This window comes from Nothobranchius furzeri, chromosome 6 (assembly GCF_043380555.1).
Source record: "Nothobranchius furzeri strain GRZ-AD chromosome 6, NfurGRZ-RIMD1, whole genome shotgun sequence".
Classification (NCBI taxonomy): domain Eukaryota; kingdom Metazoa; phylum Chordata; class Actinopteri; order Cyprinodontiformes; family Nothobranchiidae; genus Nothobranchius; species Nothobranchius furzeri.
The window spans coordinates 36,698,467-36,710,764 of record NC_091746.1 but is presented as its reverse complement, the minus strand read 5'-3'; the positions used below and the strand labels follow the sequence as shown (position 1 = coordinate 36,710,764).

At 42.9% G+C, this 12,298-nt stretch overlaps 2 protein-coding genes across 3 annotated transcripts in view; both read right to left on the bottom strand.

Annotated features, from left to right (window-relative positions):
* hmgcs1 (3-hydroxy-3-methylglutaryl-CoA synthase 1 (soluble)) overlaps nucleotides 1-4,588 on the bottom strand; it is an 8,264-nt gene extending 3,676 nt beyond the window's left edge. The window contains exons 1-5 of the mRNA XM_015974143.3: nucleotides 4,448-4,588; nucleotides 3,025-3,473; nucleotides 1,909-2,034; nucleotides 1,546-1,710; nucleotides 268-436 (exon numbers count right to left, since the gene is read on the bottom strand). Coding sequence (XP_015829629.1) covers nucleotides 268-436; nucleotides 1,546-1,710; nucleotides 1,909-2,034; nucleotides 3,025-3,472 — 908 coding nt within the window. The 5' untranslated portion in view covers nucleotide 3,473; nucleotides 4,448-4,588. The remainder of the gene's footprint in view (nucleotides 1-267; nucleotides 437-1,545; nucleotides 1,711-1,908; nucleotides 2,035-3,024; nucleotides 3,474-4,447) is intronic.
* A 1,845-nt stretch (nucleotides 4,589-6,433) lies between these two features.
* Nucleotides 6,434-12,298, bottom strand: part of ythdc2 (YTH domain containing 2) — a 44,517-nt gene continuing 38,652 nt past the window's right edge. For both annotated transcript variants that reach the window (XM_015974160.3, XM_015974168.3), the window contains exons 28-31: nucleotides 8,322-8,490; nucleotides 7,762-7,956; nucleotides 7,270-7,452; nucleotides 6,434-7,018 (exon numbers count right to left, since the gene is read on the bottom strand). In XM_015974160.3, the coding sequence (XP_015829646.3) occupies nucleotides 6,947-7,018; nucleotides 7,270-7,452; nucleotides 7,762-7,956; nucleotides 8,322-8,490 (619 nt within the window). In that variant the 3' untranslated portion in view covers nucleotides 6,434-6,946. The remainder of the gene's footprint in view (nucleotides 7,019-7,269; nucleotides 7,453-7,761; nucleotides 7,957-8,321; nucleotides 8,491-12,298) is intronic.

The window sequence follows — 12,298 nt, the reverse complement described above, 5'->3', positions numbered from 1 at the left end:
GTAACAGCAGTCATGCTAATGCAGAAGGAGCATGCAGAGAAATCACAATGTAAAAACCGTGCTATAAATAAAGTTCGACCTCCACCACAGCTCACAGGATTACACTACTTCTGCCCATCAGGTCACTGGAACACCATCAACAGTCTGTTAGCAGATTAGCATGGCTGCCTCAGCACTATCAGCTGGACACCCGGTCTGGATCAGGCATCTAAAACACTGACTAACTAACCGATCACACGAAAGCTTCATACAGCAAACGTCATGTACCTGAAGGCATCCAGGCCCACGAAGGGTCCCGTCTCAGTGTTTGGGCTTGGATGGTTCAGGAAGTCGTTCAGCATCAGTCTAGCCAGGGACTTCTGGACCAGCTTGCAGTAGGGAGAGTGGAAAACCAAAAAGCCAAAGTCCTCCAGGCTGAAGTGCTTCTCTGAGCCCTCTGTTAGAAAAACAACAGAGTTAAAGCATCAGCAGCACATTTAGTCAGTGCTAAAACAGGCTCAATACTCAGACATAATGACTTTGGTAGAGGAATATGGTCCTGGTTGTCCTGCATGTAACTTTAACCACAAACAGCTCCTCTAAAAACCAGTAAACACAAGGCAGGAGGAGAAAACGCCTGCTTAGTTTGGCCAGCAGGTGGCAGCATCACCCTACTGTAGCTGTAGTAAAAGATACGGTGGTGGTAACCAGGTGTGAGATCAGCAGAGGTGTGATCAAGTAACTGCTTTGCAAGTCACAAGTGAGACACAAGTCTTTCCAGTCAAGTCTCGAGCCAAGTCCAAGTCAAAGACAACCAAGTCGAGTCCAAAGTCAATGATCTGAAAGCCCATGTCAAGTCCAAGTTCTTAAAGAGCAAGTCACCTCCAAAGTCAACTTTTTTTCCTTGATAAACTATATAAACGCGTATCTAATCATGCTGCAGACACGTGAAGTCAATAGTGTTGCACTTTAGTGCATTTTAGTTAAAATTTAAATTTTCTGCCTAAAACTGTCAGTGTTGTGCCGTTGTCAGGTAAAAACTCTGCACTGCAGTTGAATTTAAATCTGCCATCGCTATTGGCTAAGAGGTACCCTAGAATGTTAGCTGGTATGATATGATGTCACAATGTCGTTGTGAGCCTGTGTGTGAGTGTATTTGTTAGCGGCTCCGCCCTCTCAGTCTGCTAGGAAACAGCATTTGTTGCATTTTTTTAACTGGAAGTGGGAGTGGAGTAATACTCTGGTAGTGGGTGACTTGCTCTATAACTTTGAATTTTCAAGTCATCCATCCAACTTCAATTTAATGACAATGATAATAAATACATTCCAGAAATAAAGCTTCTTAAAGCTTCATTTATTTGCTCAAACAAGCAGAAAGTGCAACTGAAACTGATTATAAACAAAGTGCTGCTGCATTTAGCCGTACAAGATCTAACCCAGAACCAAGAATTATTTATGATTTTTGTCCACGCCGTGCCACTTTTGTGCTAAAATATCAAATATGCTCAAGTCATCATCAAGTCAACAGATGCAAGTTGGTTCAAGTCGCAAGTCATTGGCGCCCACCTCTTTGCCACTGTGCATGGATCTTGTTGCGATACACCGAGTAGCAGCGGTCCAAGGCGCTCAGGTAGCATTCGATCGACAGCTTTCCGTCCACCACCGGGTACTCGGACACCATGTCTGGCTTGTAGAAGTCATACGCATGCTGCATGTGGGTTCCCCGCAGACCTGACAATTTCAAACACAGCTTACTCTGGTAAACGATACCTAGTATCGAACTCCCCTACTCACACAGTAAGAAAACCTAAACATCAGATACCCACAATCAGTATTTATTCCTGGGCTGACTAGTTAAGATGGTCAGAGTCCAGCGGGAATCGGACACAAAGACCACCCAAACACAGGAAAACTCATCAGTGTACTCACCTCGCTCGAAGGCAAAAGGTGCATTAGGTCCGACCAGCATGGCCACAGCGCCGGCACCACCTGTGGGCCGAGCACTTCCTGTGGCATAAACAGCAATGTCTCCTGCAACCACCAAAGCATAACGGCCTGCAGAGAGAAGCAGGAAGTGGATGAGTGCTGGTTTTCTAATACTACAGCCCAACCTCTACAGAAGACTGCAAACATTTCAAACATATAAATATAAAACTTTCAGTTTTTTGTTTGTTCTTTTTTTAAAAGCCAGGAATTAAATCCTAGAAATGCTTTCAAAACAGCATTTTAACATAATGACACATAAAAGGCACAAAAAGCTATTTCTGGTAAGAAATAACAAAATGAAACATTTTAAATGACTTTAATAGTGCTTATTTATTTAACAGGCCACCCGTACATTAAAAGATGTTTCATATCAGTGAAATAGAGTGGAGGCCTTTTGTCTGTGTGGACATTAAATAACGGGTAACATGAATGCATCTGATTATACCCCCACTGTGTGGAAAACCTGTGGACACTATTAAGGCTGGTAAGAAATGAAAAGGGGCTTCAGACTGCTCTGTTTGGTTTTATTCAAGAGAACAAAAGAAAACAGTTGCATGTAGTAAATCAACTAGGGACTGTGAGTTACAGCATACCACTTGTGTTACCACGACCAGTTTTTTTCACCGAGTTTGAATGGGGTACAATATTTAATAAAGCATCTGAAATTATGTGATTTTCGTTGACAGCTCTGCTAAATCCACAGTTGTAAGGTCTGTTGGACAACAATGTCTGCTAAATAAATAAACATACACAGAATAACAGCATCCACATGTGTAATTCCTTGATTCTGAGACACAGAGTCCATGATGTTTAATAAACAAACAGATGTCTTAGATTAGGAGCAGCGGTATCGCTCCGTATCAGTCGTGCGTCCTTGAGCAGGAACATCTCACCCTTCCTGATTGTTGACAGCGGTCAGAGGGACCAGTGGCACCTCGCTTCTGTCAGTGTGACCCAGGGCAGCTGTGGCTATAATGTTGCTCATCACCATCAGTGTATCAGTGACTGATAAACGCAGATCATTTATAATTTTAGTTAGAAATAAAAGGTGAAACTCACCATCCCATGAACTGGACTCCACCCAGTTAACAGCATTGAAGAGCGCAGCCGTACCACCGTAGCAAGCGTTGGTTGTGTCGATGCCTTCCACATCTGTGTTACCAGAGTCCTCAAACAGCTGCATGAGGACCGTCTTCACAGACTTTGACTTGTCGATGATGGTCTCGGTGCCTACCTCCAGTCGACCGATGCTGTCGTAGGACAGGCCGTTCCTGTCCATCAGCCTCTGGACCACGGTCAGACACAGGGAGTTGATGTCCTCCCGGTCTGAGCAGAAACCCATGCGATCTTGGCCCAGGCCGATGGTGTATTTCCCCGCTGACACACCATCAAACTGCTCCAGCTCAGCTTGATCCACATACTGGGATGGGAAGTACAGTTCCAAGGCAATGACACCCACATCTTTGGGCCATGGTCCCAAGCAACTGATTGGGGCTGAACCAGGCATTCTGGGCAGGTCAAGAAAGGATTTGATGTTCAGCATTAACCCAGTATTAGAATGCACTCGTTTGAATTGGGATTTAATTTAATTGGGATTTGCCCACCGACTCCTAACGAGTTAATGGGGAGGGAGACAGAGAGGTAAACTGATACAGTTCGACAGGTCTAAGTGGATCTTAAGGACATCCTGGGGAACCGGACCTATCCGAACCGCTACATTAGGTCTAGACTTCAGCCACTAACATTGTCAGTGCTCTACGTTTGCTAGTTGTTGACATTATAAAACCACGGCAAGGTCAGCTAAATTGATAGCATGATAGCCACGGAACACTTCCCACAGCAGTGGGTATATTATTAAATCGCTGCTTGACGTTTAAATAAAGGGTGAACAGCACACAGCCGTTCATTAAACAGTGCTAGCAGGATATTCTCAGAGCTACGTTAGCATGAAACAGCAGCATGTGTTCAGTCTGAGCTGACCAACGTATGCAGCCGCTGTCATGTGTGTTATTACACAATACTTACACACACGTCACGTGCTACGTATGGATCCCACGTCCCAAAAACTAGCAGGGAACAGTAACTGGGTGAAAGGGCAGGGATTTCCCGGAACCCTAAGCAGTTTAACACCGGTTACAAAAGGTCACACTAATTGATCAGTCAGAAATAAAAATTATTAGAGTACACGCTTACAAGTTACGAAGGCTTTATAACACTTCAGATTTCAGATAATAAAAACTGATGGATAGATTTAAGACAATTGAGACTAGCATCTGCGCGGAACTAATTAGCTGACGGACCGGTTTCTACTTGAACTATCCAACTCGTGGACTAACTTCAGTTTAAGATTTTTTTTTTCAAACCGACTACTGTCATAATCATAATATTCACTATTGTTACAGAAATCAACATCATATAAAAACGCGACCTTTTTAGGATAGAATAACCCATAAAGTTGTAGAATCAACAGAAAGCGTCTCACCTGCGACTGAAATCAATTCCGTAAAATTAGAAGTTCTTATCCTGCTCAGGTCACTTAGTATTTCGGCAGAACACACCGGATAGTGATGTATTTATATCTGGAACTACAGGCCAGCGTGGTCTTTACACTGTTACACCTGACGTCCCGTCCAATCACAGCTCACGCACCATGCGGCACAACCAAGCGTCAGAAACGCCACAATCCTCCGGCCAATCACAGATCAGAACCTACAACCACGCGCCTTCTCAATGTTGGCTGCCCAATAGCGTCATGTGTACGATGTCTGGTGAGAGAGAAGCAGCCAATCAGTCTCTGCAGAAGACATTCATGGCGCCTTTCGTGGGCAGCGCTCGAGTTTAAAGCAGTAAAACTTCGTTGACAGGTGTGTGCTGTGCAGTTTCTCATGTTTTTGCTTTAACTTTTTGTTGATATCCACAGTTTGCTTAAAAAACGTGTGCATTAATGTAAGATTTTCAATTCATTAGCATAGATAACACGTGGTTAGACTTTAAAACTCTTGATTGTTAAAATTTAGACGAGAAAACACTAAAATATATGATACCTGGATTGTGGATATTTAAATATGCACTTGGTTAACTTGATAAATGAATGTACCAAGTCATTCTCGAGATCAGTCTCAGATCATTTGATTTCTGCTTCAGCTGTAAAATAATCTTAGTCCAAAATACAATAAATCTGATGCAACACATTCTTCATTATAAATCAATCCAGTCATTGTAGCATGAGCTTCTAATATTTAGGAATCAAGAATAAATGTGTGGTTTAAAGCAGATATATATTGTGAAGCATAAGCCAGAGATCAGTGTGCTGATCACTGAAAGCTTCACCGGTTCCATCAGCTTTGCACCAGCAGGATGAACTTCCTGTAGCCACCAAGAAACAACTTTTGTGTTAAAATTTGTGTTGAGTGCACAAATAAACACTGTAACCTGTGGCTGTTTAAATATGCACATTAATGTAAAAAAAGCTCCTGATGTCATCTGATCCAAAATGCAAACAGGTAAAGTCTCTTAAGACTCGTCCAGTACCAGGGGACTATTTCTGAGCCGTTACTACCAGATGTCTGATAAGTTGAACAAGACATTTAATTACTATATGATGCAAATTTCAACTGTATATTTAACAATTGACATTCACCAGCTCAGTGGTCGTGTGGTATGAGTGTCCGGTGTGTCCACCCTGGGACTGGGAGATTGGGCTTCAAATCCTGGTGGGGTCATAAAGACTTTGAAAAAAAAAAAGGGGACCCAATGTCTCCCAGCTTGACACAGTATTAAGTGGTTGGATTGGGGGGTTAAACCATCAAAATGGTTCCTGAGCACGGCGGTGTCTGCAGCTCACCGCTCCCCCAGGGGATGGGTCAAATCTGCGAACAACAAATTTCACACACCTGTGTGTGACATCTAATGGGACTTTGACTTTGATAACTTGTCTACAGATATTTTTCTATTCTTTAAATCCTTTATGGCACATTTTGAGATTGATTATGCTATAAATAAATGTCAACAGGTGTTTTTCATGTGCAATGGCTATGGTGGGGCCTGAAAAATCACACAAATTACTTTCTTCGGATGTTTTTCATTGGTGCATCAACCAGCTCCCACTCCAAGCGGAATGTGGATGTTTTCCTGTTTTGTTCATTTTAGTCCATCTGTGAAGTTGTAGCATGGTGGCGCAGTGGTTAGCACTGTTGCCTCGCAGCACGAAGGTTGCAGGTTTGAAACTCGGCTCGGCTGCGGCCTTTCTGGGTGGAGTTGCGTGTTCTCCCCATGCATGCGTGGGTTTCCTCCAGGTTCTCCGGTTTCCCCCACAGATCACAACATGCCCTACAGGTTATAAATTGCAAGTCGCTTTGGATAAAAGCGTCTGCTAAATGAATAAACATAAGTTTCCCTCATTAACTATGATTTATAACAAAGCAGATAAAGATTGCGCCCCGAGACAGTTTCTCTTGTGAGTCAAAAATTACTTTGGTTCATAAAGTTTATTTATTTATTTTAGAACATTTCACAGTTTTATAAGGAATGCCCTGACTCTTGGAAAAGCAGCGTATATTCTGCAGAGAAACTTTGGCTGCTGCGGACATCTGACAAACCTGACAATGGCCTTCTAGTTAAAACGAATCACATCTTTGTCTTTCTGCCAGCACAATCATAACAAATAACTTCATTAAAGTGCTGCAGGTCTCAAACACATTAAAAAAATGTCAATGAACAAAAACACATCCTGGTATGTTCAATCAAACCCTTTTACCTTCTGCTAGTGTGAACATCAAGTTTATAGAAAAAAACATCCACATTAAAATACATGTGCAGTAACTGAACAAACAATCCAAACTGAGCTGCTCCTCTTCGTTTACAACAAGCACTGCTGAACAAGAGACATAAAACATGTCAAACCGAACCTGAACAGGTAAAACATTCTTCCGTCATGGCTCCATGTGGTCAGTAGAGCAGTAGCCGGATGAGGACTCAGATGTCAATGAAGCTGCTTCCTGAAGTTTTGATCCCACAGTAAGACCAGCTGGCTGCCAGTCTGGGGCTCCAGCTCCTAGATCACACAGACATTTTCATAGCATCTGTATTCCATGCAGTTAGGATCTATACAAAAAATAATGTGACACCAAAAGTGGAAGACAGTACGGTTCCTTATAGTAATCATCAGCTAAAACGGAGGAACTGTAGTTTTTTCAGTCAGCAGCTGCTGACGCTGGTCTCAGTAAGATCAGACTCCTCCGGTGGATTCCTACCACCTGAACTGCCTGTGTGTTCCAGGGATGAATGAGCAAAGTGTGAAGTCACCTGTCCATCCCTGCTGATCTGGACTTTCTTGTTGTCGTTCCAGGGGTTGAGGATGTGCTGGGTGAGGTGAAAAGGAAGGCTCTCCTTATGGACCCACTCCACACTGAAACCCCCTCCTAGTCCCACAAAGCCCCAGTCCTGGCAGCTCTCCTGGCTGGCGGCTGATGTCATATGAGCGTAGCCCTGGGAGCAGCAAACACATTCACGGTGCTTTGTAATTTACTGGAATAATCCATTTTAGGTATCTGCTTTACAGTTTCTGTTAATGATTTGAAAGAAACAATCGGAAGCTTTTTCCCCTCATATTTAACCAGGACAGTGTAAGGACACGCTTGGGAAAACATGTCTCTGCCTTGTTTAGACTGATGTAACGATGCCTGACTGTAGGATCGGTATCATTTCATCACACAAGAACAACCAAAGAGATGCTTAATCAGACATGATTCCCATCAGACTAACTGAGAAAACATTAATGCGGCCAGTCTGTGTTACCTGGAAATGTCCGGAGCCTTGAACAGAGAAAATGAGGATGATGAGGTTATGCCCCATGAAGGCCTTAGTGAGTTTGGTCTCATTGCTGGGAGTCGTAGACCAGATGCCCTTCTCCTGAGAGATGTCTATGTTTCTGGCGTTGCTGCTCTTCATCACAAAATATCGAACCGACGGAAGGACGGTCTGCGGTAAAGTCTGAAGAGAATGAGATAGAAAGCATTGTTAGAACTCCACCACTCACCAAACCTGCATCTATAATTTCATGATGGGGCAGGGGCGCTAAGCAACTGTCAGCAATGAAAATGATCTGGTTCTGGTTGAGTATCAGGTTAACTAATAAATAACAGGATAAAGCAGAATGTGTGTGTGTGTGTGTGAAAACCCATATTTTAAACAGACCTTATACAGGATGTACAGTACATTAAAATACATTCAAACAGATGATAATACCTATACTAAGGTGCAGAATAACGGATGAAACCTTCCATCACATCCAGACTTCCTCCTCTCAGTTCTACTGTTCAGAGGCAGAATTATGACACTTGGCAAACAGTGCATACCTTTCTTAATGAAGAAGACCAGAGCGAGTCGAGGGGGCTCCCTGGAGTTCCAGAGCAGGATGGACTGGGACAAAGAGGACCATCAGAGAGCTGATTCAAAGCCACAGAGGCACCATCTTTGCTCTGGGTGTTTTTTTTCAACAGGTCTGAGAAGGCCATTTGGTGAAGTCTGTAACTCAGATCAATAGAGAATTGTTACTAAAATGTAGGCAGACATTCACATTTGCCCTTTCCCCCTAAATTCTCAAAAAAATTATGTAAACAGTGAAACGTTTGTAGAAATTGTTTTGGGTGAAGTTTCATACAGAACAGCTTGTTATGGGCTTCTGGGTGTATAGTTGTTAAGGCATAGAGCAGCGGGACTCAAGAGGCGGCCCGCGGGCCCCCTCTTTGTGGCCCCGGAACCCAGGCGGCCGACCGGGAGGCAAATAATCAACGCATGAGATGCGGGCATAAACAATTCTGCATCGTAGAGAAGTACACCATAATCATTATAGTGGAATGTAGTTTTGTTTTTTTAACGGCGGCACCAACGTAGCATCCAAATCTGTCAGACTGGGTGTTCTTTGGTCTGCCTTTATGTGGTACTGCAGAGCTGAGAGCTTCAGTTGTAACCTAAGACCGAACCGAATCAGCCCGACCGGTTCTGTTGGATTTGGGCTGGTGAATTATGTTAATTGAGCGGGTTGTTACGCGGCGCACTCCACTTGCTCGAACAGCGACAGAGAGAGAGAGAGAGAGAGAGAGAGGGCGCATTGTCTGCTCACACAAGAGAGGGGATCGGAGGACGCACCTCCAAACACGCGTTAATCATCTGTCTTTTATTTAGGGACACGGAGAAGTTAAAAGGAGAGAGAAATAGAAGATAGAAGTTTTTGTTCCACTTTATTCTTTTATTTAATGATGATGAACTGATGTTAAATTCAGTTTAAAGAGCAAGTCACTCCAAATCAACATTTTTTTGCTGATAAACTGTATAAATGAGCGTCTGATCGTGCTGCAGACACGTGTAGTCAATAATTCGGCACTTTAGTGCATCTTAGCTAAAATTTAAATATTCTGCCTAAAACTGTCAGTGTTGCACCGTCGTCAGGTAAAAACTCAGCACTGCATTAGAATTTAAATCTGCCGTCGCTATTGGCTAAGATGTACACTATGATGCTAGATGGTACATTATGATGTCACAATGTCGTGTGTGTGTATTTGTTAGTGGCTCCACCCTCTCGGTCTGCTAGGCAACAGCATTTGTTGCATTTTTCAAACAGGAAGTGGGAGTTGAGTAAGAATCTGGTAGGGGGTGACTTGCTCTTTAAAGAAGAACTGGGAAGAAGCTTTGGTTCATTTTAAGTTACAGGAGATCTTGTTTCCTATCTGCTCCTCCAGAGACAGCATGGACATGAGGGTTATATGGTGAGGGTCACACAGGATGCTGCACAGTGGTGCAGTGGTTAGAGCTGTTGCCTTGCAGCAAGAAGGTCCAGGGTTCACTTCCCGGCATTTGCATGTTCTCCCTGTGCATGTGTGGGTTCTCTCCGGGTGCTCCGGCTTCCTCCCACAGTCCAAAAACATGACTGTTAGGTTAATTGGTCTGTCTAAATTGTCCTTAGGTGTGAGTGTGTGTGTGCATGATTGTTTGTCCTGTGTGTCTCTGAGTTGCCCTGCGATGGACTGGCTCTCTGTCCAGGGTGTACCCCGTCTAACTGCCCATTGACCGCTGGAGATAGGCACCAGCCCCCCCCCCCCCCCCCCCTCCCCCCCCCGAAGGTTTGTAGCTGGTTAGTGAAGGAGATCCATCAGATAGGTCATTTAATCCTAATCCAGCCCACAGCCTCCACATTAAACATCTTAATATTAGTGGAACTTTAGGATTTTTTAAATGTTTTATTATTTTCTGCATTAAACAGAACTTGATTCATTCTCCAACATTTCAGAAATGAACCACTGGGTTCAAATAAAATAAAAAACTAAGTCAAACATTTCATTTGGTGTTATTTCTGACACCCTTGAACTGTGGCATAAATATTTGACTCTAAAAAGCTGCTCAAAGACATTAAACACTCATATATGAACCCATTATGGATTTTATACCTTAAATTAAAGGCAAGAATTGGACATGTCCTATAGATTTTCAGTATTTTTTCAGATGAATGAATGAATAACTTTTATTTGATGTAGAGGGACAGTGTGCATTAATAAACATTTTACAATGTAAATGTACCCAATTATAGCCAAAAGGCTAATTTCCATTGGCAGTCCCCCTGCCGATTGGCACATAGTATAAAACAACATTTAAAGTTATAAACATTTTAAAAACAATACAAGTAAAACAACATTACATTGAGTAAATTTGAGAATTTTGATAGCCTGTTTATATAAAGATTTTAACCTACTTAAAGTGGTGGAGTTTGCAGAGGCCCAAGCAGGTAAATAATAATTCATGTGAGATATTACGAGAGCAAACATGTACATTTTTGCAGCTTCTGTTGACATTTGATTTCTGAGGTGCTTAAAATTTACAAGTTTGGAATTTATACATTTGGTTACTTTTTTAACATGTTGTTTAAAAGTCAAGTTACTGTCTTTTGTGAGTATTTGCAAAGCATGTTTTTCTCAGCTTGAGGTGTGACTGTTGAATGAGGAAACAGATGTTTTTACTTTGTTAAATCTTCTTAAATGTTTACAATGTTTTGTCCTAAGGACTGTTGTGAATGGAAAGCTTTTGGGGGACGGCAGGTTGTGTGTGTTTTTGATTTTAAAAAAGCAATTATCTGACATCTTCTATTTATCGATGAAAACAAACCCATATGAAATAATCGTGAAGCATCGTGATTTTGAATCAAATTAAATCGTCGACCCAGTAATAGTAATCGAATCGGGAGACAAGTGAAGAGTCACACCTCTAGTGTAGGAACAGCAGCTGTGTGCATGCACTGGGCTGTAATATTGCATGCTAGTGTAATGAACCGCCAGCAGAGAGTGATAAAATTATAAATGATAAATGACCCGCACTTGTATAGCACCTCTCAGAGTAAGGACCCCAAAGCGCTTTACACTACAGTGTATCATTCAAGACATACAGTAAAAGACAAGTTTTATTTTGAAATAAACCGGACGCACCTCCCTGGTACACGTCTCATTTCCTGTCTGTCTCAGGTCAATTTTTCAAATTCATGCTGGTCTGCATGTGGCGTCTGTGAAAAATAGAAACCACATGGAAAGATTCTGCATTTCCATACGCAGATCTGCTCCGCAGCAGGTGTAAACTCTTTGATTGGGCTCAATGATCTTTGGTCTTTAAAGATTAAAGTCCCATTAGCTGTCACACACTGGTGTCTGGTGAAATGTGTTCTCTGCATTTGACCCATCCTTGGAGGAGCGGTGAGCTGCAGCTGCGCTCGAGAACCATTTGGTGGTTTAACCCCCCCGATCCAACCCCTCGGAGCGGACACCACTAGGCCATTGAGCTGGTTTAACCACTTGCCCTGACCACTTTATAGACATTTCTGCCAATCCAACATTGACTCACCTCATACCCTGAATATGATTCCTTCCTTGCCCTACTCTAACGTATGCTGCTCTCTGCATTCATGTACGAACTTGCCAGTTTCCTGTTATTGGGTTTTGGGTTGTGATCAGAACCATCAGGTTTTTCATGTGCTGTGACCCACGCAGCTTCACAACTTAAAGATGAGCTAGGAGAGGAGCCACCCTCTGATCACAGCAGCAGCAGACCTACACAGAGCTCAGCTGCTGCCTCCACAGACACCACCAACCCTGCAGAACCCCCATCTGCTGGTTGGTGATATTATTTATCCCCCATATCACAGGAGAACCAGCAACTGATCCGTCTTCTCTCTGCACAGATATATGAGTGACGCCCCTGGTTCCTGATATATTAAATTAAAGATCTGTTCAGTAACTTTATTCCCTTTCATCCTCAACTCTTGTGGCTGACTGTTCCAGGTCTCTAGTGGCAA